The following is a 26,470-nucleotide window of genomic DNA, read 5'->3' as shown; positions in this document are numbered from 1 at the left end:
CCCGCTGGCCGCCCCGCCCGACACCGCCTGCCCGGGCGCCGCTGCGGGCGGAGCTCAGGCCCGGCCCGGCCGGCCCCGCTCGGAGGCGGCGGCGCGCCATGGGGTGGCCGTGGGGCCGGTGGCTGCTGCCGCTCGGGCTGCTGCAGCTGCTGGGCGGCCCGGCCGCCGCTGCGTGCCCCTGCCGGGACCCGCGCCTCTGCCACCCCGTCACGGGCACCGGCGGCTTCGAGGTGCGCGTCCCGCGGCGGCGCTGGGCCGCGGGGCCTGGGGAGAGCGGCCCGGGGGGAGGCACGGCGCCGCCGGCGGGTTTCATTTGCCTGCGTTACCGGGGCCCAGCCCGGTGCCGGCCGTGGCGGCTGTCGGAGCGCCGGGCAGCGCGGGCAGGGCCCCTTTCCCAGAGGCAGGGGGGCGGGAGTCGCTCGGAGCTAACGAGGGTGCTTGTTACCCCTTTTCCAGGTCTTCGTGTTCGATGTGGGAACGGATGCCTGGAAATCCTACGACTGGTCGAAAGTCACCACGGTGGCAGCTTTCGGGAAGTACGACCCCGAGCTGGTGTGCCAGGTGCACTCCAGAGGCGCCAGGGTGGTCCTGAAAGGTCGGTTCGTGTGAGCCGGTGGGCGTTTGTGGGGTACCACGGATAAGAACACACACAGAGCGCTGTAACACCTTGACACTTCACATTTGCCTGTATGCCCAGTATTAAAATGAGTAAGAGGATTAATTAGGGAATAAAGCACACAGGACTGTAATGCCTTGGCCTTTTGCACCTGCTGGTATGCAGGGTATTGAAAAGCAGCAGTGGCTTCTGCCACAGAAGTAACAAAACCATTCGGGTGATACCTAATAGAAGTCCTGTAACGGGGAACGTCACAGCTGTGGAGGAGCAGGGAGGAATGGAAGGTCCTGTAGAAGATGCCTATTTGAGTCTGCATTCTGGCAAAGTACCCAAAAGATGGGGTAGGGGAAGGGACTTCCAGTAATTTTCAGTACTTTCCACTTCAGTCAATCCCTCTGTATTAGGAAATGGCTGAATTTTAAAACATGAGTACTGGCGACCTCTGTGCAGGCACAAATGCTGATTAGAAAGTCAAAGTCCCTTACAGCTTATGTGATCTAATCAGGGTTCGGCTCTGTTGAGGCATAAACAGAATCCAGGACCACAATGTGGAAAGCACAAAGGTTAAGCGTAACAGTTATGTTTATCGGAACAGCGAGACACAGTCTCTCTGGCTCTGTGGAAATACTGAAAGTACGTTTATTTCAAGCATGATAGTTTACAGTGGCTAAAAGAATACTACGTAGAAGTAAGGAGATTAAAATTATAGAAAAAAATCCCAAAGGAACTTAATTTTAAACATTGCTGTCTAAGGAAGCTTGGTAATCTCTTCTGGGGTGGGTTCTCAAAATTACACTTGGGGGAAAAAAAATTAACTCCTTTGTATTTTACCAGTATGGATGTGGAGGCTTTTTATTTTGTGGTTCTGTTTGTTAGTTTAGTAAAGGCAAACCTTTCCTCCTTACTATTACTGTGGTGCAAATACATGCTGACTCTTCAAGGCCTCTTCTCTAGGTGATGTACCTCTTAAGGAAATTGTTGATCCTGCTAAAAGAGCGGCATGGATATCCCAACAGGTGGACCTTGCAAAAAACCAGTATATGGATGGAATTAACATAGATATAGAGCAAGAAGTGAATGAAACCTCCCCCGAGTATTATGCATTAACAGAGCTTGTCAAAGAAACTACAGATGCTTTTCACAGAGAAATACCAGGATCACAGGTAGTAATAATGTACTTTATACAAATATTAACTTTATGAAATGCAAGGAGTTTCAAGAATGCTGTTTAGCATATGAATATGAAAAAATTTGTGCAGATCTAAAGCATGATATTTTCATGCATGCTTAATTATGAATGTTAGCTATGATATGCTATCATAAGAATCATTCTTTTTGATCTCTGTTAATTTAAATGGAAGAAATGTTTTGCTGAGATTTGTAGATACAATGGTACTGCCTTGTTGTGAGCTGGCAGTTATTAGTATGGCTTAGTAAGTCTTTTAAAGTAGGGCAAATAGAGCCTTCTGGTGCAAAAGCTTGACAATGTTTTGGTAAACCCATCACTAAAGTTTTAAGGATTTGCATCATGCTTCATATTTTCGATCAGATGCTTTTCGTGTTATATTTTAATTTCTTCGGTGTTTTGTATTCACTAGTAAGGGCACTCACTGTTCAATGTTTATCAGTTCATTTGTATCGCTCTATGTTAAATGCGGTGCAGCATTTGGGAAATACTGTCTTTAAAAGTAAGCTTTTCTTAAAGAGAAAACAAGGGCGCCTAAGTGCCATACACACTACTAAAAGTTGTGCATTTTTCCTTCAGGTAACATTTGATGTGGCTTGGTCTCCGGCATGCATAGATAGAAGGTGCTACAACTACACTGGGATTGCACATGCCTGTGACTTCTTATTTGTGATGTCCTATGATGAACAGAGCCAGATCTGGACAGACTGTATTGCGAAAGCCAATGCTCCTTACCTGCAGACTTTAGCTGGTGAGGACAAAACGCCTGCCCAGGAGTCAGAACATTTCCATTTGTTCACATGAATAGATAGAAAAGATTGCCTTTTCTTAGACAAGTTTGTTGGTTGTATTTAGGCTTTCAAGTGTGTTCAGATACGTGGTTGTCCTGATGTGAAAATACTATCCCGGATCCTTATGACACTACAGATAGACCTTTAGTAGTTGTGTATTGTTACTTGTAACTTAATTGTCTAGCCCCTACTATTGGGAGGAACACTTTCAGAATAACGAACAGCAGCCAAAGCAATGGTATTTGCCTGGGCTTGCAAAGAATCTGAAACATTTCTCTCATTCTTCTGAACTGCTGCTGTGGGCAGCTGGTTTTAAGTGTGAGCAACTAGAGCAGTTACTAGGATCTGAATAGAGCAAGACTAGGAGTATGTAGGTGGGAGGTAAAGAAGAGCTTGTACCTTCACTTCTGTCTGGGCATCATGCAAGTTCTGTATTGGCGGCTCTGGCTCTAGATTAGTTGTAAGAATAAAAAGCATGGGGAAAATGCAATAATGTGTCTTAATTTTTATTTCCTTCAAAACTAGCTTATGAAGAGTACATTACTATGGGCATTGATCCTAAGAAGCTTGTGATGGGCGTCCCCTGGTATGGCTACGACTATGTCTGCCAAAACCTATCTGAGGTAAGTTGAAGATTAGTCATTAGCAATTGTACTGTTCATTTTTTCCTTGGAAAGAGACAGCTAGATTTTTGGTGATCCTGTTCTTGGATTAGGAAATACTGTGGTCTGTCTGATGCAGAAGAACATAAAGCTGAGACTCAAGACAGAGACTTCTGCTTGGCTGATAACTGTGTGTTACCAAATGAGGCATTTTATCTCTCCCTAGGCAACTTGAACCCCATGATACCCAATTGGCATATCTGACTAAAGAGCTATAGGTGTTACAAGAAGAGATGATGTCCACACTTGTAATCTGTCTTCTCAACACCATCACTAAGCTCACTGCTTAAAGACTAGGTGCAACAAACCACAGTGAAACTATGACTGTTAAAAAGTATAGCAGCTTACGGATAAGCAATGGAGTCTTAAACAACATTATACTTACAGAAAATGTAAGAGTAAATTAAAAGTGGAAAAGACAAGACAATGTTATAAATTGCATGATGTCCGTCATATATGATGTCAAATCCTGTATTAATACAGAGTGAATAAAATTTAACTGTTTTACTTTACTTCTGTCTACAAATCGTATGTATACCACAGATACTTGAAGATTTGGGATTTTTGAAACCCTAGTGCCTTTTGTGACTTTGTTCTTGGCTGTATTGCCATTTTAGAGTTCTATAAATCTATATAAAGTGAAACTCATGCCTTCTGCTTTTTTTTCCAGGATCATGTTTGTTCTCTTTCCAAAATACCTTTCCGTGGGGCTCCTTGCAGTGATGCTGCAGGGCACCAGGTCCCCTATGGAGCAATCATGAAGCAGGTGAACAGTTCTCTTTCAGGGGTGCTCTGGGATGAGGTACAGAAGTCTCCATTTTATGAATACAAGGTAAGTGTCTCTATCATCATGTTGTGGAGTAAGTGTTCATGAACCATAGTTTTTTGATGAGAAAGTTTTCAGGGTTTAGATTCTTCCATTTATGGTTTTTACTTCTTTTCGTGTGTGTGTGTGTGTGTGTAGTAAAGGATGGCTGGATTTCCCTGTCTTGAATTTCTAGTCTGAAAGAGGGGTGCAGTGACTGAAGCCTACAGTAGTAATAAAGATCTTCATTATTTCGCGCTTTTCTTAAGAGACTGTATCATGTCACAAAGGATGTTTTGACACAAAGAAATCCTATAGCTCCATGCTTCACTATTATAGTTACTTTTATGAGTTGATGACAGATTTAAACTAAAACAGATTCTGAAAATGCTCGTAAGTTTTTCTAACCCAGTGGCTTGCATGCATACTCTCGTCTGCAATTGGTTTTTACACAGACATCGTGAAAGAGTCCATTAATTATTGTGCCTACATGAACAGCTCTGTGTATGCATTTCATCTTGTTTCTTTAGACATAATTTTAAATTTCACATGTAGATGCTTAAAAGGTGTTGCAAGCAATCATCAGGTCAAAGCAACAAGAATTTGACAAAATGTTATTACCTCCTCTAAAACTCTTCATTGCTGAAAAAAATCTCTAATGAAATTCACCTGTTAGGTTAGTGTATCTGAGATTTTAGCTGTGTTTTAAAAAATTATTGAAGGACAAACTAGCAAAGTCTTTTCATCTAACTTCAGTTAAAACGTTTTATAAAATGTGTTTTATAACTTAGATTCCACAAGTGAAAAAATAGCCAAGTAGGTGGCTTAAAAATTTTAATTGTCCCATGTGAAAAATAATTTGTAAATCAGGAAAGTATTACGTAAATCTACATAGATTTTTAATTGTACTTCTCACTGCATTCAACAGAACATGTAATCAAAACTCAATGAAATTTAATGTGTCATGTTTATATAGATAGGTAGATACTGATGCTAGTGTTTAAATGTTTTTCTAGGATTCTCTTGGTCACTTCCACCAAGTATGGTATGATGATCCCCGCAGCATCTCTCTAAAAGCAGCATATGTGAAGAACCGAGGTCTAAGGGGCATTGGCATGTGGAATGGAAATAGTCTTGACTATTCCAGGGAAACTGTAGCAGAACAACAAACTGAAGCCATGTGGCAAGCCCTGACCCCGGAAGAACTACGTGAACCCTTGATTTAGATTGATGAAAATTGGTAATTTTTTATTATAGCTTATACTATCATAGATTTTGACTTACATAAATATACCACGGTTACAAAACTTGGAGAGCTAGCCAAATTCATCTTCTTACTTTGTATATGCAAAGCCATATTTTTTGTTCTTCAAAAAGTTCCAATGTTGCTTCAGCAGCTTTTTTTTTTAAAAGACTGCTCATCTTTTTCATTTTTCACAACTACGCTAAGTTGGTTAAAGCTTGAACGCAGTGTGTATCTGGTAACAAGTAACACCAAGTGGTGGATTTACAGGGGCCATCTCATACCGATCCTTTGCTAAGGCTGGGCTGCCTGGTGCAGCCAGTGTTCGTTCGGGTGTCTGACGGTGCAGTCTCAGCTTTCTGACTTCCCACCCCAACCTGTATTTCAGCTAAGTCACTCTTGAATCAGGTTAAACACTGGAGAGCTAGATTGTTGCTTACACACGGCTTGGTGAAACTTGTGCTCATACTTGGTTACTCTTCTGAAGATTAAAATATTTCATACATTGAAGAAATTATGTAACATGTAGTTGTTGCCAGTAAGATTTCTGTCAGACTTGTTAGAGAGGAATATTCAGTAAACTCCAGTTTCATTGTGTTTATGTATCACGTAAATTCCTTACTTTCAAAAGCCAAAAATCTTAGACCTTATCGTGAAGAAGGAGCATTAATATGGAAAGGATTTGGATGATGTTTTCTTCCATTTCAAACCAAAAAATTAGAACTCAGAGGCTTATTTAATGAACTGCGTATGTCTTTTTCCACATACTTTAAGGTTCATTCAGTAGCCTGCTGTTTGTTTTTATGTGGTGCTGCCTCTGAAATAATACGTAGTTATATTTTTCTTTCCAGTTCTATTTTTCGTACAATAATTTGCCTACAGAAACTGTGTAACTTTTTAAAAATAGCTGTAGTGATGGAAGGATTGACTGGTGTTTACAGGAGTGTTTGTTAAATAAGATGCTGTCTTCACTAAGGTTGGTAAACAGTGTTGTCTGTTTATGCTTTACTTGTTCCACAGCTTACAGCCCACGCTGCTTCTCAGAACTGTTTCACAATCAAATTAAAGCGCAACTGCGTCCTGCTTAAGTGACTCCATTAATTAAACAATTTATTTAATTAGATATATGTAGTCAGTTATGAGGGTTTTTTTTCTGTTTGGTTTGTTTTTTTCTCTTGCTAAATAGTTACCAGGAAAACACCACAGAATAGCAGCACTACCATAATGGCTGCTGAGGAGGTGACTGGAAGACTAAATATGAGTGTCTGACTGCTTGATACGGCAGGTGATGGAAAGCAGAAGTTAAGCCTACTGCTCTCACATAAAGAAAAAAAATCCCTTGGAAAATCAGAGGGCTTTTCACTAAAACTCTGATCCGTAGGTTTTAGGATAAACTGATAAATTTGACATACAGGTACTTCAGAATTTGCATTACTATGCTAAAATACTGTGAAATAAGATACTTGTGAAATTGAGAGGTCTTCTGGTGTGGATGACCTGACTTACAAAATCTTAACTGAAGGCCACATGACTTTATTATAAAACTCTGTCCTGTAGCAGTCAAGAATTATGCGTTGCTTTTTTTCTTTTTTAGGTTCAGATATTCTGGGAACTAGTTGCCTGCTCCTGTGTCTTAAGACACAGTTCTGAAATACAGGATGTAGGATCCAATCCTGAACTGAGTAAAAGCAGCTGTAGTTTTAATAATTCATTTGATATTTTAGCTAATACTTTGTTAAAAAACACTAATTTTTTGTTAAATCCTATCTTTAAGAAAACAAATTGGATAATGGGTGGTTTGACTCAAGACATTTGGAAGTTAGTCCTTTGGAGAGTTGCATAATTATTTTACCTTATTTTTGATTTCCCATGAGTGTTTCACTTCCAGTAATAAATACAGCCTTGTCAACTTTTCAGCTGACTAATTCCTGGCATGTTATTGTTCTGCTTCACATAACATGTGGTACTGCAAAGAGGCAAAGAGGAGAGCTAGAAAAAAGTTACTATCAAGAAGAGGTTTCTGATTACTCTTTCAGAAAGAGTATTATCTAAGCACATGCATGAGCTTGAACTTAAAGAACAGAATATACAATACTGTAGGTTGGAGCAGTATCATCATTACTGCTTGTCGAAGACAAAGCTTGCCTCTTTCACTTAATGCAGAAGAATGTTAATGTTCACGTGGCTTTCCTGGTAATAGAGGGAACAAAACCAGCTAGACATGAAATAAGGTGAGATTATCTGAGATTTTGTTCATACTTCTTAATAATATGGTAATAATACATTGGTAATTTATAGATAAGACATATAATGACAAAAATATACTTCAGTAAATAGGTGAAGTTCTGTACATTACAAACAGTAAATTGCTATAGTTCTACAGAAGATGTATGTAATAACTTTCCAAAAAATTTAGTGTGTGTGCCTGAAAATAAGAACAGGGGATTACAGATTAATAGGTTTATTTGCTTAGCAGGTATTTTGTTGATGAAAGGACATCAGCACACCAATCTGATTTTACACAATTCACTAATTTGCACTTTTAAAATAACTTACCTTTGTTTCAGGCACATTACTAGGTTAAACTATGTTTAAGTAGCTGACTAATCTCATAGTGAGATTTAAAAAGAAGTGAGCTGCAGTACCTCAGTAGCCTAGTATACAAATTCCACAACATTTATATAGTTGATGTCTTTTTACAAGGTAACTTCAAGGGCACTCAAACAAATGCTATGAAATTCTGATCTTCTATATACATTAAAGAGCTCCTGTAGACTTTACAGATATTGAAGTCACACCATCCTGTTAAATTCTTGATTTTCTGGACTGGAGAACTAAAGCTGAATGAATCTTCTTCTGTGTCAGTTCCGCCCTCAGTGCTTGTAAATCAGCTGCTGCCTGCTTTCTCATCTGCAGAACAAGTAATTTAAGGAATTGCAATTTAAGAAAGTTTTGGAGTTGATATGCATATAGGTTTATAAAACTAAGGTTGAATTTTATACAGGATGGCTGAATAAAGGATATATCTTTTCATCTGTAAAATTTTACACATCTAATTAGATAGCCTAATTCTAGCACTACTTTCTCCTGTACTTTGCCTTGGTGGTTTTAAGAGACAGGTATGAAATACATTGTTCTTTCCATTCCTTGTTATACAATGGAGGAGGTGTAGCGAGTACATCCACCCTAAATTACCCAGTAAACAGGGGCATGGGCAATTTCTGTAATGTGGAGGACTCCTGTTCCAAGTATTCAGAGCTGAAAAGCTATCCAATGCGAAGGCCTATACTATCATTGTCCTTCGAACGGGAGCCACAGGCAGCACTGGTATGGAATAAAGCAGATTAAGATGGCCATCTGTTTAAAAAGTTTTTTTTTTTTCCTTTTTATACCATTTTTTTTCCTTAGCCATGGTCTACGACTGATCAGTGCCTCACCAAGTATGTTCCTTCAATTACCTTTTGAGTGAAATGGGAATTTTATGAAAGAGATTGTGAAGCTTAGCTTATATAGTACCTTGAAAAATCTAAGTTGCTTGAAATACGTTCAAAATCATCTAATACCCTAGTGTTCTGGAGTAATTTGGCTCAAGTGATAAAGTTGTGACAACTAACACCATAAAACTTAACAGCATAAAACAAGAGCTGTTTGTTTAGCAAGTATTTACATCATCTAATGTTTGAGAAGATCTAAGCTTTTTACACATAGTAATGTTTTAACTGTTTTAATTAAAAGGCAGAGTACCTTAATTTCTGTTATGAGTTTCATTTTTGTATCATCCACCTTCTTTCTCAGTTGATCGAGTTCATGCTGCACTGTAGTAATCCGTATGATTGTGTAATTCTGTATGAAAAAACAACAAAACTTTAAAGAGTGGCATTAGTGCACCTCTTTATTCATTGGGTGTTACTTCACCACTCAGAAAAAAATCCTCTAAACTCTTAACTCCCCTGCTTTTTTTCCCAGTCCTTGATGTGCACCGGTTGTCTCTCATCTATAAGCAGTCTCCTCTCCCAGAGAGGGCAGCGCCCTTCAGCTGGGTGCAGAGTTTTTTCCACTCCCTGCTGCTTTGGGAAGTTCAGCTCCAGATCAGATCTCCCAAGTCACAGCACACTGTTTTGCAATTATATTTTATGGCTACTCCCCACTTATAATAAAAAGGCATACTTCAAATCGGACTTTTTTTCCTTCACAGGCCTAGCATCACTCTGTCACAGTAACATTTACTGATGAGATTGCTACACTCATGTAATGTTTAGGGCAGATAATCTCCTGGTCATACAGCACGTCACTTCAGCCATAGCTGTGGGTGGGCCTATCTTTGAATTAACCTGTAAAAGTAAAATTTCTACTTTCAAAATATAGGTTCTGAAACTCCGCTTGTGTAAGCCATGGCCCCCTCAAGTCTGTAACGCTGAGGGGTGGGGGTGTACATGGTAGTTTCTTGATGTTCCAAGCCTTTAAAAATGCTATTAAAGTGCTAGCTGAAGCAAATTATGTGATAAAGTTGCCCATACAAGGAGTCATTAGTATCTGTAGCCTCTCATCTCTGAGCTCCTGCTGTAAGCTTCTCCCCACCCAGCGATGTAGCTGCCTGCGTACAGGGGTCGAATTCCCAGCTCTGCCACTGCACAGCCATGTAACCGTGGCACAGACCACTGAGAAAGCATGAAAGGTACACAGTCATGCAGAAAAAAACCTGGCAGTGCTGTCAGACTAGGTGGGGGCTACCGAGGAATCACCCTGTCATTGGGCTGAGTCACCAGTGAGGACAAAGCTGGTGGAAGATGGGAAACCAGTGACAGCGGGATCTGTTCCCCAACGCCTGACTCTTCCTACCTGACTGACGCCTCCCTGGCCAGCACGTTGCTTACAAGGGGTGGCGAGCATACTTATCCTTAGTCTAAAAGCTCATTAAATCTTAGCTATCTTCTGTGTGTGCTAGCCAATAAGTAACTGCCGTATGCATGTTAAGCTGTGCATATCTGTTCACATAAGGCTTCTTGGTGTCTAGCCAGAGAGACCTAAAAAACCCCAACTGATACCCCTCCCAAAAGGAGGAATAACATACCTAAATATAGCTTGTAATATAATGTAATACCAACCTTATTAATATTTTTATATTGTAGATATTTATATTAAGATAGCTCAAATAATACACGTTTGTATATAATATACACTTTTAGATTGTACATACACTCTCCCACCTTTCAGATACAAGAAAGGGACAATTATTCTTCCTAGTCTAGCTCCAGATTTGCCAACAGACTTGCTTCCATTAACATATTTATAAAATTAGCATATATAATTATTGGGAGAGGTGTTTCCTCCTTTTCTCTTTTCTTTTTTTTAATTCCTCTCTGATTTGACACCAACAGCATAATGTGAGACTTACAGTTGCACAATAGTTGATGTGCAACCACCCCAAAAGGCTCAGACACATTTCTTGTCCTCCAAACTAGAATTCATTACAGCTGTATGTCAAATTTGGGATGATGAGAACAATATAGAACTGAAAAATTCATTAATCATACTGAACAAAAGGGGCTTTTGTTATGAGAAGGTATTATACAAAGACAAAGACTCAAGCACTTCTTCAGTCTTTTTGAAAAGAATGGGCTGAAGGAATTTTATACTTCAGATCATTACAAGATATTTGGCTGTTAAAGCTAGTTTACAAGTCATCATTTTTTTGGTGACAAATTTGTTACTTTAAAAAAACCCAAGCTGTGTAAAAAAAAGAGATTAAATAATACAAACAAATACCTTGGAGTTTGTCACGTTGCTTGGTTGTTTCCGGCTATCTCTGGCTCTCAATTGCAAGAGTAATTTCTGGTGATAAAGCTCTACATCTTGTCGCAGTTTGTTTAAAGCATCTTCCAGTGAAACCGTAGCTTTCTTAGTTTCAAAGTACTTCTTTTTCCATTCCTCACGAACTACAAAGGAAAACAGTAATACTGTTTGGTCTTTTTCACCTTATGGTAAAGTCTGTTGAATACAGTAATGACCAACTGATCTCACAAGATTAAGTTGGCCAATGCACACATTAAAACATGGCAGTAGGTTTCTTTTAAAAAAGCACTTAGTGAAAAATCTCCATTAAAATGACATTCACTACAAATGCAACTGAATTTTCACGCAATCACCTGCAACAAGAGGCTTTGTATGCCCACCAAGATACAACACAAGGTCCAAAACAAAAATTTCATTCAGCCTGGCTGTCATTCACCTGCACTGTAAGTGCTCCAGACCTGCAAAGACTGGTATGCCCACCAGTCTGAAGTCCGCTGCTTTACTGTAGCAGAATATTTAGCACTGTAGATTTACGCAAAACTTGAGCTCTGCAGGGCCAAAGATTCTGAACAGCTGAGTTTTGTACAGAAGTCCCAAGATTATGGGAAACGGCTATTTACCTTTACACTTAAATATGATTCCTCCTACGTTGTTAATGTGCTATCAACAACTGGCCCATAAATCCGCCCTGGCTGGTGTGGCAGTCTTATGGCCACATACATCTGTCCACTCGTCTGCAAAGTGTTTTAAATGATCCCTTCTTTCAAGGCACATTTTAGGAAATCAGGACAACTGCTTCTCAGAAACTTACCCAAAAGAACCTAGGTGTTGGAGGACTATACAGTATGTAACCGAGAATGGCTGTCAGCATGGCAATCTTTGGAGGATATTAAATAAAGACTGCATTGCTGTCCCTACAGAATATGCTCGTCCCTTCATAACTTGTGAAGAAATGTTTACAAATGCACTTACTTAAGAAAATGTACAGGTCTGATAAAAATAATTCATAGATAAAGACATTCCTTAAAGAACCTGCAGAAGCTGTTTGAATCCTTGTGAAATAAACTTTACCTAATTGGATACCATAATTTAAGACAACACAGGAGCCATTTAGGGCTTATCTCAGCAAGGCAAATTATCCTGCCTTGCAGCTCCACGCTAGTACAGATTCACTGCTTCAAGTACCCAGGTTTGGTCTTTTTAAAATGCAGCCTCGCCATGCTGCAGAATGCAGCGTAGCCATGTCCTTAGAGAATAACTGGAAGAATTGGCTTGTCTTCTTTCTACAAAGCTGCAAATAACAGTTGAGACTCCTAGAGATTTAGCTGTATTTAAGTACGAAGAGAACGCTCTTCAAACACCAGTGATTAAACCTCATCTCTATAACTGGAATGTGACTCGGGAGGATAGTTTAAGTATAAACCTGAAAATAATTTTATGAAGAAAATTTGAGTGGGATTTCAATGAGATTTTTTCCTTGTTAAAAAACAAGGGTTGTCAAGCTTGTCATGACAGGCTTGTAAATTGCATGCCATAAGCTTAATACCATTAGACAGGAGGAACAAAAAGTATTACGCTGGCAATTTAACTAGAACCCCTATCGCCACACCGAAAACCTCTGTCAAGCACCAGCTAAAGGTAGGCTTAGAATATGGCAGCTGCCCTGGGCCTCTAACAGCAAAGCGACCTGCGGTAGCTCTCTGGGCACTGTATGTACATGGGGCACAACCTGAAAGGTTTATAAAAAACAGGCTATTTTTAGCTTTGTAAGACTGCCACAAAAAAACTGGAAGGAAACGCTGCAACCTTGAACCTTTTCAGCACGCTGTTATACAGATGAGCCTTCTCGGAGCTACGGGTTAGCAAACTGCTCTCTCTGTAATTAAGCTCACTGACAAGGAGACAAAGTTTTTCACATTGGTTTCAGTGTCATTTCTCAATCATTCCAAATTCCATAATAAAAGTGTACCGTGGTATCTCCTCAGCTTATTTTGTTCCAGTAACCTTTTAGCTTTTTTCATCAGCTCTTCTCTAGTTTTTTCCATGTGCCTTCTGTCTTTCTTCATTTGTTGCAATTGTTCTACCATCCCGTTTTCTAAAGAAATTATAATTGTGTTTAGCAAGCATTTGGATACTGTAAATAGGAAGGATCAATCAAGATTTTTGTAATGCACCCATCACAAATCATGCCAAAAGCCCTGTCAGAACAGGCAGTGGAAATGATTTTATTCTAATAAACTATCTCTAACTTTTCAAAATGGCTGGTGCATTGGGAAAAAGTGAGAAATCCAGCATGCATCCAGACACACATACATACAAACAAGTAAACACCCTCTTATATGTCTAGACAATGTATCACTAACACTATATATTCAAGATATGTATACACTTCATACATTGAAAACTCTTGCCACAGGAAGCCAAAAAAGCCTCCCAAAGATTATTTCCTGCTCAAAATACTTCGTGATATAAACTGTGGCAAAATCTTGCTGTCATAGGGAGGATAGCATCTCAGACTTTCACTAGAGTGCATCAATGGGTCAATCACTCACTTTCTCACTGTTCCCCTCCACCACAGTAGAGGATCCTCAGCAATACTTCTAGCGGCTTTCTTTGCTACATTCTCACTTGAGCCTGCAGTATTTCATCCCATCTCCCTCCTTTTCTCCTTCCATCCCCAAGTCCACAATCTGGGTTTTCTAGCACTGGGAACCTGCCATGTTCCATGAATAGCCCATGCATTTATAAATGCCTGGAATTTTCCAGCCACAAATTAAGATTTGTAACAATACTGTCAATGAATGTATGTACAAAATATTTTATAAAGTAGGTATTTCTGTCTTGATTAACTATTCAGTCTTGATTAACCATTCATTTCACTGCAACTTTTTGGAGTCATATACTCACTTGTTGCAGGAACCTGAGCTGGAATCATAGGAAGTGCCAAAAAAGGTGGACTAGGAGGTGAAATATATTCTTTTGGACAAGTAAGATGATTTTTCTTGTTTTCATCTGCCTATAGAATCAAAAGATACAACTATAAGGACATAACCCATAATCCTCAATAGTTACATAAGACATATACCCTGAAAGTGGCCTGAGTGAATGGGAGGGCTGAATTTGAATTCTGCATATAAGCTTTTTTATTCTGTTACCAGCACAAATGATTGCCAAATTACAAACAGCTGGACCTCTGCAAATAAAATCATAACACTGAACCCTTACATCACAGAGAACATACAGGCAAAAATGTAGACTGTTGCTAAATGTTCTTGTTCATGCCTATAACCCCACAAGTTACTGACACACCCATGCAACACTAGAAATAACGGGCCTTAAAACTGCCACCTGGCTCATTGCTTACAAAGCCTGGACTGCCAAAGTCTGAACTAAAATTTACAATAGCAGAGTTTCCATTCCATTATTATTTTCATAAGACTCCACTACAACCACTTCTGCACAAGAGCTCAAAGGCTCACAGTTAATAGTGATGGCTGTTACGCTGTACAATTGCACGTGGGTGCTGAGTTTTCCTAAACATGTTCTTAATCTAATACTATGACTATATCATATCTATGTCTTAAAGGATTTTATAGTTTTTATCAGAAGTTTTGCTTGGCTTGAAAGACAAATTTGTCCTATAGGAAATACAGAACTATAAAAACGTCACAGACAAAACCGATAAAATGTTACTGTCAAGAAACTGTAGACAGAATTCAGGTAACATTAGTAAGACTGAGACTGAAACTGTAGTTTCTGTTGAATTATAACCAGAGGTATAACTTCTGATGATTTAATTGTTTACAAATATAGTTGATTTTTCATTAGTAAATCTGCTAAGTAGCAGTGCATAAATTAACTTTTCTCAATTGCTCTCAAGTCTACATTTGAGTATTTCATATTCCTAATGAGTTACCTGTCTTATAAAATAAGAATATTTCTATCTGGAGGACTATGTTTATTGCTCAATATTACTAGGAATATTTTATCTTTAAAAACATACCTCATCAGGATCATCTATAGACTTGTTAGTTCTGTATTGCTGGAAACTAGAGATAAAATCAAAGCAGTAAGTGAAAATTAATGTAATGAAATTGGTTTTTCCCCCATTTTCTTTCATATAGTTGAAGTCTGTAAAATAATTTTCTAAGTATGCATTGATATTATCTGTTATTTTAGTAGAATCATTATTTACTAACCTTTGTTTTTTGTGTGCATATTCTGTGGTTTGGTCTTCCATTATTTTAATAATTCCAGAACCCTGTATTCTGTCTCTTCTTAGTTCAGTATCTTTCTGGTGGTCATTATTTTCCATGTTTGTTAGTTCTGTGAAAGGACAGCGATGATTAAAAAATATAGATTACACTCTCAAAATTCAAGCTGTTTTGACTGTCAATGCCTGGACTTTCCAACATGTATTAGAAATTCAGTGAATCGATTCAATAAATAATGATACCTCTGGGGCTTAGAAATGTATAAATAACAGAAAAAGAAATGAAGTGAAAAACAAAAAAGATATCTGTTTTGAGAATTTGTACCTAACGAATTCTGGCAATTACTACAAGAAACATTATCACAGATAAAGAAACCACTTAATTATTTCATCTTCCCTAAACTAATTCTGTATGTAACACTTTCTGTCTTTCAGAAACTGAAGATCCCCTACAAACTGGAGCTAGCAAGAAAGGGAGAACAAAATGTTTTGCATTTAAATGTTAATGAATAAATGTTATCTGCTTTAAAATATGTACAATAAATATTTCAAAAGAAAATTGCTGACAGGCTTTACCTTTGCTAGTACAAAATCCTACAATCTTCATAATTCAAAATCAAGTTATGGAAAATTTTCAGTTATTTACATATATATTTGTATATTAAGAAGTCTCATACTTAGTATCAGTTAACATGACGATGGAGGGATAAAGCTGGTTTTGATATATTATGACTGAAAAATGAAATTACTGAAAAGTCATCTACGAAAGCCTTTTCTAATACATTCTCCAGGCACATCTCAAAGAACACACTATCTGAATTTTGTTTTCTTCCTCAAAGTGCTGGATATCCAGAAAATCATTCTAATTAAATCTGTAAGGTGCCCATACCGATGACAAATAGAATATTGCCTTATTTAATAATTACTCATTAAAAATTTGCAATAGGATAAAGGTCACCTTTTTTACATTAACTACAAAATTCTACTCAAATATTAAGACTTGTCTTTCAAAATTATTTCCTGAAAACCAATTTACATTATAATCTTGATGAAAATACAGCAGTAGTCACTCAAACTTAAATATGTCAGTCATTTCTTTATTGGTGATCACTAAAAATAGAAGAATGTTAACATTCTATTATATACCATTATATAACCATTTGGGGATTTAATGGCCCTCAGTATCCATAAGACGCTCCATTTTAAAGGAAATAGCAGTTAATAGATCTCTTCCAAACAACATTTTCTATTTTGCAAAGAACTGTTCTCTAGTTAATACTTTTGTAGTATTTTCACTGTAGCCTGTTCAAAGAGTTCTTTCACCTCTCAGTTTTAGGAATGCATATAAATAAACACTATATGGGAGGGAGGGGAGGAAACATTTCCTCTTCAGTAGTAATGTAGCCATGGATAAGATGACAACGGAAGTGTAAGTGAATAAATGCTTCCCTGATATACTGATAACAAGATTTTTTTCATTTAAAATTGCTGTTGAATTATGAGATCATTATCGTACATCTTTACAGTAGCTGCTTCGTAATTTTTTTCATATAAATAAGATTAGACAAGCGTGTCAACTATAGTAAAGTGTTTCCTTATATCAGTACACAGTGATAAAGGACTAATCCAAAGTGAAACTACAGCTGTTTGAAATACATCATCATTATTAAAGAAATTAGAATACTGTTTTGACAGCAATATTCCAACTCATGCTTTAAATTTCTTAAAACTTAGCTTTACTCTGCCAACTTTCTAAAATGCATTCTTTAGCAAAAAGATGACAATGAACAGTTGTACCCTTTTGATATTTAACGTGATTTGGGGGTGTTTGGTTATTCTGGCCTTGTTCATCACTGAGGTTTACATGAAGAGTGGGAGTGGTTCGTTTGGCTTTCTCATTCCACTCAGGAGTGTTACGCTCTCCTTGATCTTGGCTGAGATGATTTTGCTGAGCGGTCTGTAATACTATATCACTCTTTCCAGACTCCCGGTCTGCAGGATTTGAATGACTTGGTGTGAAGAGAGATCCATTGGATCCATTTTGATCTGCATAGTAATTGATATTAGAAAAGAGAAATATTATTTTATTGTAAATTTTAACCATAATATTTATTCCTCTCCTCCTCCATCATCCTCCTGCAGTACATTGGTTAAACTAACCTTTTTCTCTAAACTGTATTAGTTTTTCTTGAATCCTGTTGTTATGATCTTGCTTATGTTTTGTGTGCAAAACTGGAACAGGTTTTTTCTCCCCCCGTTCCACAGATCTGTGCACTTCCTGATTTTCTAGCTGGTAACTGTTCTGTATACTTTCTAAAAATTGTTTGCTTTTTTCAGGTTTTGGTTGAGGAAGACTGGATAACCTTGATCCATAACTAAAACTATTAGCTTCTCCATTAAAGTGATGTCTTTGTTGAGTTGATGCTGATAACGGATAAACATCTTCAAAGTATTCCACTCCAGGTAATAAATATAATTCAGGATAAAGTGCCTATAATATGCAGCATATTCATCAGACAGGACAAAAGAGGAAATGTAAAATGTAAAAAGTTTCTGAAAATTATGCCTTAAAAGCCATTCAATACATACGTAAGGAGGAACAAATGACTTCAGTTCCAGTTCTGTTTCTTGCTTTGCTTTCACCTCGGAAGATAAAGAATGGAAGCATAACCAATAAAATAATTTTTTATCAATAATGTTGCATATCACTTAATTTCTGTGTTCTATCACCACTTTTACATACTATGTTTTTTCATAACCAGCACTATCTTTTGTAGTGGCCTCATGGGGAAGAAGAAACATAGACTACTATCCTGTTTTCTAACATGGCACTGAAACTTTATTTTGTCTATGTTTCAAAAATTTCAATCAGACCCACACGAGTACATGGATATACTGAATAATTCTTTTTTTTTTATCCTTTGCACTTTATGTTATGGTTCAAAGGACATGATCCAACAGTCACAGCAGAAGAAAGTCTTTGACTTTCTTTACCAAAAGTTGCTTTAAGCTGAATCTGAATAGAAATGCTGATTCTTACGTAAATCTTTTCTATTCGCCTCACAGAATACTGCAAAATAATTAATGTATATAAAAAGAAAATACCTATTACTTGTGGATAACTGACTAGCTGAAAAGGGTCACATAGACATAGTCCAGCTGGCTGGACAAAAATGCACATCGCTCTCAGCTTATCTGAAGTAAAGCAAAATACACTGTCTTTGGCTGTCCTTGTTACACAGTAAGAGGAAGATTTTGGTGGGAAAAGAATGTTGCAGGTGGGAACAGAAAACTACAGAAGAGAAACTAGGGGCGGGCTTGGTATTTAGGCAACTAACCAATAATGAGCTTAACTTTTGTAATATGTATGAGCTAATTATAAGAAGGCATAAAAGGTGACTGTAAGAGACAATAAACGAAGTCTGCTGATCACTCATATTGAGTGACTGTGTCTTCCCTCCGTCGCGACAATTACTCTCCTATGTCTTCTGTATTTATTGTTTATCCTAATAGTCTTTGTGTGATATATACTTTCAGAGTTTAAGTCATCTAAAAACAAAGTCCAAGATAAGCATTGTTTATTTGAAAGATGTGCTCTGACAGGAAAAAAAATAAATCTTAGCTTACACTTAAATAATGAAATTGAACTAAACATGGGGCCAAATTCTATTCTCAGTAATGGCTGGGCAGTGCCACTGATTCACTGTCAGAGACATGGGCTATATGCAAGAAAAGGAAGAGCAAATTAACTGAAAAATAAACAAACTAAAATCACATTCAAGACCCTTACTTGCAAGTAGGGTACAGCTCTCAGTGCTGCTTACATTGTCACTGTTGTGAAACAGAAGACGGGGTGGAACCCCCCCCCCTCCACTCAACAAATATTTGATCATGGAAATGTAATTCATGAGGTTACCATGACCCTAAACAACAAATAAATCAGTTATTTGGTTTATTGCTTTACACTTTGTTATAAACATCAAGCAATAGTAAATACCCCAAATTAAAATTATATCTTTAATTTGCCACTACATATTTTCACTTGTATCTACCGATATTTTTAATTCCACTTGAAGTCAAATGTTTTATTAATTTGATGACATTCTAAAGGAAGCTGGAAAATTCCTCCATTTACCTCAAAACTATCTGTATATTCAGAAAATATACCATCTTACTTATTATCATCCAGTTAAAAAGGCCTGAATTCTTCGAAGACACACACATTTTCAGATTTAGATTGTGTCAAAGTCTTCAAGTTTTTCTGCATGTTTTCCTACCTAGTTTTTGCATATTAGTTAGTATTTATTTTAGTCTTCTGTGTGAGTAATTTTAGTGATAACTCCACTGCAAATAAAGAACGACATCAAATTTCCAGCTTGTAATTAATTTCCAAATCCATGAGGAACAGGTGAAATGAGAGACAAAAGTATTCTATGCTTATGTACATGATTTAAGTCTTTGTGTACTACAAGAACAAACTTTCAGTTGGACTGATTTTCAAGTTTCTTTAATCTTTAGCTATAGTTTGTAAGATATAAATATACAAGGAACCAATGTGAGGAACAGTTATGATTCAGAGATGTAGGTTTTTGATTACATACATCTTAGGCTGTATTACTGGGCTAATTAGTGGAACACAGATGTACATCCAGAGAAGTTCTCATTCAGAGACTGATTTGTTACAGGTTCTTGGGCAGGTCACAGTGGGAACCATTAGAGGAACTCTGACTTACTCAGCTTCCATTGCAAATTCTTCAATTGCCATATTCCCTAACCATGTACTGGGAATAATGACCTTAGGGGAATATATATTTTTTTTTCATGCAACCAGACTTGTCATATTTAATCATTTGACTTATCAAAACTAGCATCTTTTCACTGGATGGCAACTAATTACATGTGATACTTTAAAGGATGTTCCTAATATACCTGTCCAACTGTGCCTTTTTATTTGGGGAAGTAGATGTGCTCTGACAAGAGCTTATGCTCCAGCGTGTTTAAAAACAAATGCTAACAGAGCTCCTAAAGTCATCTTTTATTTGATACTATCTAATCTGCAGGAATGAAATCTGCAGTTTACATGATAAAGCAGAATAGCAATAAAAAAAAAATAATTAACTTACCACTGCTAGTCTTTTCCCAATGCATTTTAGAAATCTGAATTTATCTGCAACTGCAACTCCACCCAGGTACTCTCCCAGCCTCTCCCGCAGCACTCTTAATGTGATGTGAGGAGACACCCTAGAATGTTGTTATTCATTAATACATCTGTAAGATCAAATAATGATGGCTAGTTAGTAAGAGGGGGAAGATAATGCTACATACATGCTGGCTTGCGTGGAGAGAATAACAAAAATTGGAAATTATGTCCTAGAACTGAACCTAATTACATACAGGCCAGAGAGTCTTGGTATGGTAAAGTCAGAACATTGTATCACGTTATGGTAGACTGTATTACAAGGGCTGTCATTACATTAACTAGCAATATTTATATTTTAGGAACCCCATACAAAGGAAGAATGTGGAAGTAGCTGAAATTTGAAAACGAATCCTTCAGAATGCTCTTGCTCATCTGCAGATGAATAACAAAAACATTGGAAACTACAGTCATGCATTTCCACATAGGTGACAAGGTTTCACAGGGCTGGTCCAGGACTGTAGAACATATCCATTCAAGCACTATGGGCTAGATGAGACTTCACCACCATCCACTTCAAGTAGCAGGCACATTCCTTGGATTTTGTCTTCTCCAACACAAATTTACAGTTGGGTATGTGCATGCATACATGCAAATGTATTTTAAATCAAAAAACAAATGCTGCAGAGTGAACACTTCCACCATAGTTTGAGGATGAGAGAGCTGATGCAAATATGAATTGCATCATTTAACGTACTACTGAAAACCATGCAAATATTAAAGTAATGAGCTTAGTAATGAGATAAAAATCACTGTAGAATAAAAAGCATCTCTGCAGAATAAAACCAAATGTGCAAGAGGCACATAAAAGCTCTGCAGCACAGCATAAACAATTCTAATTCCTCCTATGCTGCCATGCCGAATAAACCGGGGAACAAATTCAGGCCTGAGACTGTTAATCACCCATGCTGATTAAGTGTCAGTATACTACTTAGCAGGACCTAGCACGATAGCTACCCAGGCAGCTATCACCCTTCAAGCAATGCACAGACACAGCTTGGGGGATAGCATGTGCCATTCTCAGTAAGCAGTATAGACAGGAACGTGCCATTCCTTCGCCCTGGACAGGTCTTCAACATCAACCTTTCAGGGTTCGTTTGCACTTTCAAACACCCCTATATACCTTCATTTCACATTGCAGGTGTGTAAAAACACCATCAGTTTCATTTCATAAACACAGTACTTCAGTGGGATACAGTGCTTCCCTCACATTATTTCAAACACCCTGGACTTTGAGGACCCTCCTGAAGATCATAAATCTGCCTTGGAGCACAGGCATGCAGCCGAGGAAGCCAAAGTCTGCAGAGCGGACACATCCAGGTTACACTGCTTGGTCCCTGTAGATTCTGCTACTGTTTATTTCTTCCCCAGCTACTTTTGGCCCACGCTTGCTGCAAATATTAGCCCTAATGTCATCTATTTCAAATGTATAAAGAAATACATGAAAGTTGGATACATAATTCAATACTCATCCTTCCAAGGTCTTATGTGAGAAGTGAGATGATCTATAACTCTAAGACCTCTCATTCAGTATCATTACTTCAAGCTGATGTCTCAGAGAAGATATACCTTTTGAATGGTCTTCTAAAACACAATAAATGCAAGCTCTTTCAGAGGCAGTTCTAACACTGCACATACTTCACTGATAAAGTCTGTCCAAACCAGCAAAGGAAAACTGAATCTAAGACATTTATAAACAGTAGGGAAAACATTGAGGCAACTACAGGGTATCCTGGAAGAAAAGTATCTGGGTATACAGAACCTGAGACATAGGACAGGAATTTATCTAAAAATTATTTGCCAGTGCAGCTTCTAGGAACATATAGTATTATATTTCTTACTTGCAGCCACTGGCTAGCAGAAGACTAGTCATATCACAGTCATTTGCTTCAGGGTGCTCCTTTAAAAGCAATGCAAACTAGAGTTCACTGCAGCCATCTCATCTAGAAATAACACAAGTATGACTTCTGTGGTGAGGAATGAGGAATAAATAAAAGATCACAGAGGCTGAGAAATCAAGCTCATGGGAACAAGAACTCAGGGCCATAAATAATTACACACTTAATATTTCCCTGTAATTCATGATTAATGGAAGCAGCCTGTACTTAGACCTAGGAATCCTTTGTTAAGCTGACTCAGACAGTACTAGGATTGTCAAGCTGACTGGACAGTGCTATCAACAACGGCCAAACAGCATTAGTACCAGCAAGTCTGCTGTTCCCCCTCCTGGATTATAATAAGACATTTTTAAAAACATTTTTTGTTTTTTAAAGACTGGTACACTGGCCGGGTGCTAGTTAGTTATTTGTAATGCTAACGTACCGCAGCATTGTGTAGTACCCATAGAATAGTTAATTAGCAATTATTTAAGACTCATTAGCAAGCAACAAATACCCAGACAGATATAAACCCACTGAAATCAATGAGAATCCTAATTTAAGTTGACGCATCAGAATTGAGACTTAGTGAAATAAACTAGAGAAGAGCAGGCGGTGACAGATGTCCAATCGCATGAAATGATCTAGTTCCCACTCCATCCATGTATTTTGCACCTCTGCTGGAGACTAGAATAGCAAACAGAACAGATACATGCACTTATTTCCTCTGGTTTTGAGCAGCCTTTCAACAAAAGAACCTGCAAGAATGAATACATTCTGCCCTATATGCCTCTACTGCTGTCAGTCTTTTCAGCGGTGCAATATACTGTCCTAAATGGACAATATAAGCCTAAATTTATATTAGTTAAAACCCATATACCCTGCAGTTTAAGCTAAGCTGACAGGTTTTGCACAGGAGCAGACAAGGTGTACATAAAAGCTGTTTCAATATGCATCTTTACATTATTTGATTTTTCTTCAATTTCTTACCACACTATATACATACAGGTTTTGTAAGTAAAGTGTTTAGGAGTATAAAACAAACTTTCAAAGTTACGAAAGATTAAAACAGAAACTCTGTGCCAGGTTTGGGCCTAGGACTACGAACTGAGGTATTCTTTCAGTAAGTCTTCTAAGTAGCTACTGGAGAGCAAATATAGCACATGGTGTTGTGGGCAACCTTTCAGAAATACGACTGAAGAAGAAGGAAGATATGTTGGTGGTTGTATGGGCTGTAATGCTTCCCCTTGAGAAACATGGCTTAAGCTCCTTCTTTGGACTGAGAGAGCTCAGACTGACATATCCCTGTTCCTGGGAACTGACAGGCTATCCCATCTTCATCAAGCCACACTGCCCTGAAGCTGGCCCGCTGCTGAAAAGAATTCAAGACTTTGATAACGAGGCTCAAGGAGACAGAAAAAATACAAGACTGTGATTTTACAACATAAAATTATTCCGCAGAAATACTAGCACTGCTCTGAAAGTGTTTCAATGGCCTACACCGTGGGCTGCAATGCAGCTGAGCTTGACACAGTCCAAATAAGCATAACGCTAGCCATCGGCACCACTTACCCTCCAGAAATTATTAGAGAACAAGTCTCCTCTGACAGATGTAATTGCATTCTGTAGAGCAACAGCTGAACTAAATGACTGAAGGACAATGGAGAGGACCTTACACCTACATGAAGCCTAAGACTATACTCACCTTATAAACCCAGCTGAGATGAATTTGCTAGTAAGAGCTACAGGAACTGTATTCAGCTTGAAGTTCCACACTTCTTCTGGGACATAAAAAACATGGAGCTCCACCAACTAAATAAAGAACAGATGATCATAGCTGTAGATACCCTCTTCTATATGCTTTGTTTTGTTTAGGCAGGCTTCGAATTTCTAGGGGCAGAAATGGCTTCTTTGATAGCACATGGACTAGAAGAATGCAGCTCTATCTGACAATGACTAGATAGTGAGAAAATCAATGAGTAGAGCAATTTGTGATCAAATGCTAGCTGACAGCATTAAAATAAGTCACAATAGAAAAAGTGAAACAATGGAAATGGGAGAAAAGAGAGCCTGTGCTACTGCTGTATGTCACTGTGACAGCAACGGGCTGAGCTTACCAAAAACATACTCTGGAGCGCGTCATGGTTACAAGAATACTTCAGCTGAAATCCTACCATTGTTCATCTGACAAAAGATGCAAAGCACTGAAAGCTTGATATAAACAGCACGAGGACTTGACCTTGCCAGCAAGAAAAAAAACCTCAAAGTATTTCTGACAGTTGTTAATAATATTAGCTACCTTGGAAGCACAGAAATGCTCCTTTTGATGTCTGCAAAAAGGGTAACTAAGACTGCTCTGAGCAAGACTCACTTAGTGTTCAAACCTGTGGTAGTTGTGGGACTGTTAATGTCTAGGTCTTGATATATTTAATGAAAATCAGATGGTATTGTCAAGGATGATACACTTCTCTAAAACTAGAAACCATGCAAATAAACCATATTAAATAATTCTGCAATTGTTGAGTTACTAAATATTAACTAGAAAAGAATGCTTTCTATATATACTATGTTGAAAGCACATTTTTTCCCCCTCAGGTCCCCTAGAAATGGTACAGTGTCACTTATTTTAATATTTTTTATTTGTGAAATCTAAAAAGTCTTTATGGAAAAGTAAAAAATTTCTCACCTGTGATGTTCGAGGTCTCATTTGACTGAACGACATCTTGGTCCCTGTACTTGATCACAGTGAATGCCAGGTGGAGTTTCTAACTTTCTTTTTGATCAAAACATTTATTTAAGAATGAGTTTCATGATAATCTGTTACGAGAGGAGTTATCCATTAACACCCTTTATTTTCATTTACTGTTCTTTCCGTTGGTGAAAATGGGAAAGGTTGTTTCTGTGCTGAGGCAGAAAGCTTCCAGCTTATTGCAGACAAACAGACTCAGCCACACCTTCCACGCAAGCCAGTATCACCTAAGTAACTGGGGAACTGCTAAGTCACAGCCCTGCACCTCCGAAAGGTCTACCCTGGAGTATTCCCTCTTAACATTTTCCCCCCTTTCATGAAATACTTGGGTTGTCTGTCACTTTCTACACAATTGTACTGTTTTCCTAAAGACGCAGACCTAAATCCCACCAAAGGGGACCCTTGCAGGGCCTGGGTTTGTCTCTGATAAAGGGACAGCTGCTGTGCCAAGCCCAGCCACACACACGGCACACCGTGCTGGCCAAACGCAGCATTCCAAGGAAACCCCACAGCGCTGGGTGACCACATCAGAAAAATCCTTTCATCAACTACAAACCATGGCTCTGCCCTGACCTTGTGCCTTTCCTCAGCGCTCCCACTTTGAAGGCTCTTCCAGCACCTCACAGGTTACAAACCCCATTCCGGCTTCCAGGTGGCCAAACGCCCTCACTGCCCTCCTGGTCACCTTGGCAGCTCTCCCCCTACCTCTGCCACACCTGATTTACCTCTGCACCAGCACAAGTGACCAGCCCTCCCAGGTGCCTCCCAGGCCTTGCCCTGGCTCCCTGCGGTAGAACCTCGCCTCAGTGGGAGGTGCCTACTTAAAATGGCGCGCGTCTTTACTGGCCTCTTCACAAATCCACCACAACGAGCTCTCACGCATGACCCGACCGTAACATCCCACTGCTTCTCCAGTTATTCCCAGCCAAGGCTGCAGCAGATCACGGCACAGGTTTTTCCCACTAGCCCCTGCATGCCCATGGGATGTTGCACTTCGTGTTACAGCATGGCAGCCCCCCGCCCTGGGGCTTCATGCTCTTGTCATTCCCGCGCAGACGCTCCCTGCAGCAAACACCCATCGCCTCCAGCCCGCAGCCGAGGCCCCAACACGCTGGCAAGAGCAAAGTTAGTAACTTCATTCATTACACCTCAAGGTAACCTCCAGACTAGTAACCTGCTGGATACAACCACCATGATTTGCCACCTGGGTCTTCACATCGCCTTCTCTTTTAACTCGCTCTGTAGTTAAATGGCGGGTGTGTGTGTGTGTGTGCCTCATCTCTGTGCTTCCCGGCGCCCCCCCCTTCGCGGGCACCCACACCCGCCGGCGAGGGGGCA

At 38.8% G+C, this 26,470-nt stretch overlaps 2 protein-coding genes across 2 annotated transcripts; one reads left to right on the top strand and one right to left on the bottom strand.

Annotated features, from left to right (window-relative positions):
- Positions 1-68: 68 nt before the first annotated feature.
- Positions 69-7,217, top strand: CTBS (chitobiase). Its single transcript, XM_056355779.1, has 8 exons — positions 69-230; positions 457-595; positions 1,571-1,779; positions 2,382-2,553; positions 3,119-3,216; positions 3,926-4,087; positions 5,077-5,300; positions 6,898-7,217. Exons 1-7 carry the CDS (start codon positions 99-101, stop codon positions 5,284-5,286), a joined length of 1,122 nt encoding a protein of 373 aa, XP_056211754.1. The 5' UTR covers positions 69-98; the 3' UTR covers positions 5,287-5,300; positions 6,898-7,217.
- A 484-nt stretch (positions 7,218-7,701) lies between these two features.
- SPATA1 (spermatogenesis associated 1) lies at positions 7,702-26,386 on the bottom strand. The gene is made up of 13 exons (XM_056355778.1): positions 25,070-26,386; positions 24,089-24,195; positions 20,433-20,550; positions 17,899-17,952; positions 17,470-17,800; positions 17,107-17,355; positions 15,296-15,422; positions 15,100-15,145; positions 14,004-14,112; positions 13,066-13,191; positions 11,070-11,239; positions 9,048-9,146; positions 7,702-8,213 (listed from the first exon to the last, which is right to left on the bottom strand). The coding sequence occupies exons 1-13, from the start codon at positions 25,103-25,105 to the stop codon at positions 8,109-8,111; spliced, it is 1,677 nt and encodes a 558-aa protein (XP_056211753.1). The 5' UTR covers positions 25,106-26,386; the 3' UTR covers positions 7,702-8,108.
- Positions 26,387-26,470: the final 84 nt, after the last annotated feature.

Source organism: Falco biarmicus, chromosome 11 (assembly GCF_023638135.1).
Source record: "Falco biarmicus isolate bFalBia1 chromosome 11, bFalBia1.pri, whole genome shotgun sequence".
NCBI classification, from domain to species: domain Eukaryota; kingdom Metazoa; phylum Chordata; class Aves; order Falconiformes; family Falconidae; genus Falco; species Falco biarmicus.
Note: the sequence above shows the minus strand (reverse complement) of the source record. Positions and strands in the feature narration are given on the sequence as shown.

Bases quoted from the DNA above. Each gene is read 5' to 3' on its own strand.
- CTBS (XM_056355779.1), top strand. From the start codon at position 99: ATGGGGTGGCCGTGGGGCCGGTGGCTGCTGCCGCTCGGGCTGCTGCAG. The intron at 2,554-3,118 runs GTGAGGACAAAA...CTTCAAAACTAG, and splicing joins TTACCTGCAGACTTTAGCTG to CTTATGAAGAGTACATTACT. The intron at 4,088-5,076 runs GTAAGTGTCTCT...ATGTTTTTCTAG, and splicing joins CTCCATTTTATGAATACAAG to GATTCTCTTGGTCACTTCCA.
- SPATA1 (XM_056355778.1), bottom strand. From the start codon at position 25,105: ATGTCGTTCAGTCAAATGAGACCTCGAACATCACAG. The intron at 17,356-17,469 runs GTTAGTTTAACC...ATTACTATGCAG, and splicing joins AATACAGTTTAGAGAAAAAG to ATCAAAATGGATCCAATGGA. The intron at 14,113-15,099 runs GTATGTTTTTAA...TTGATTCTATAG, and splicing joins CTATAGATGATCCTGATGAG to GCAGATGAAAACAAGAAAAA.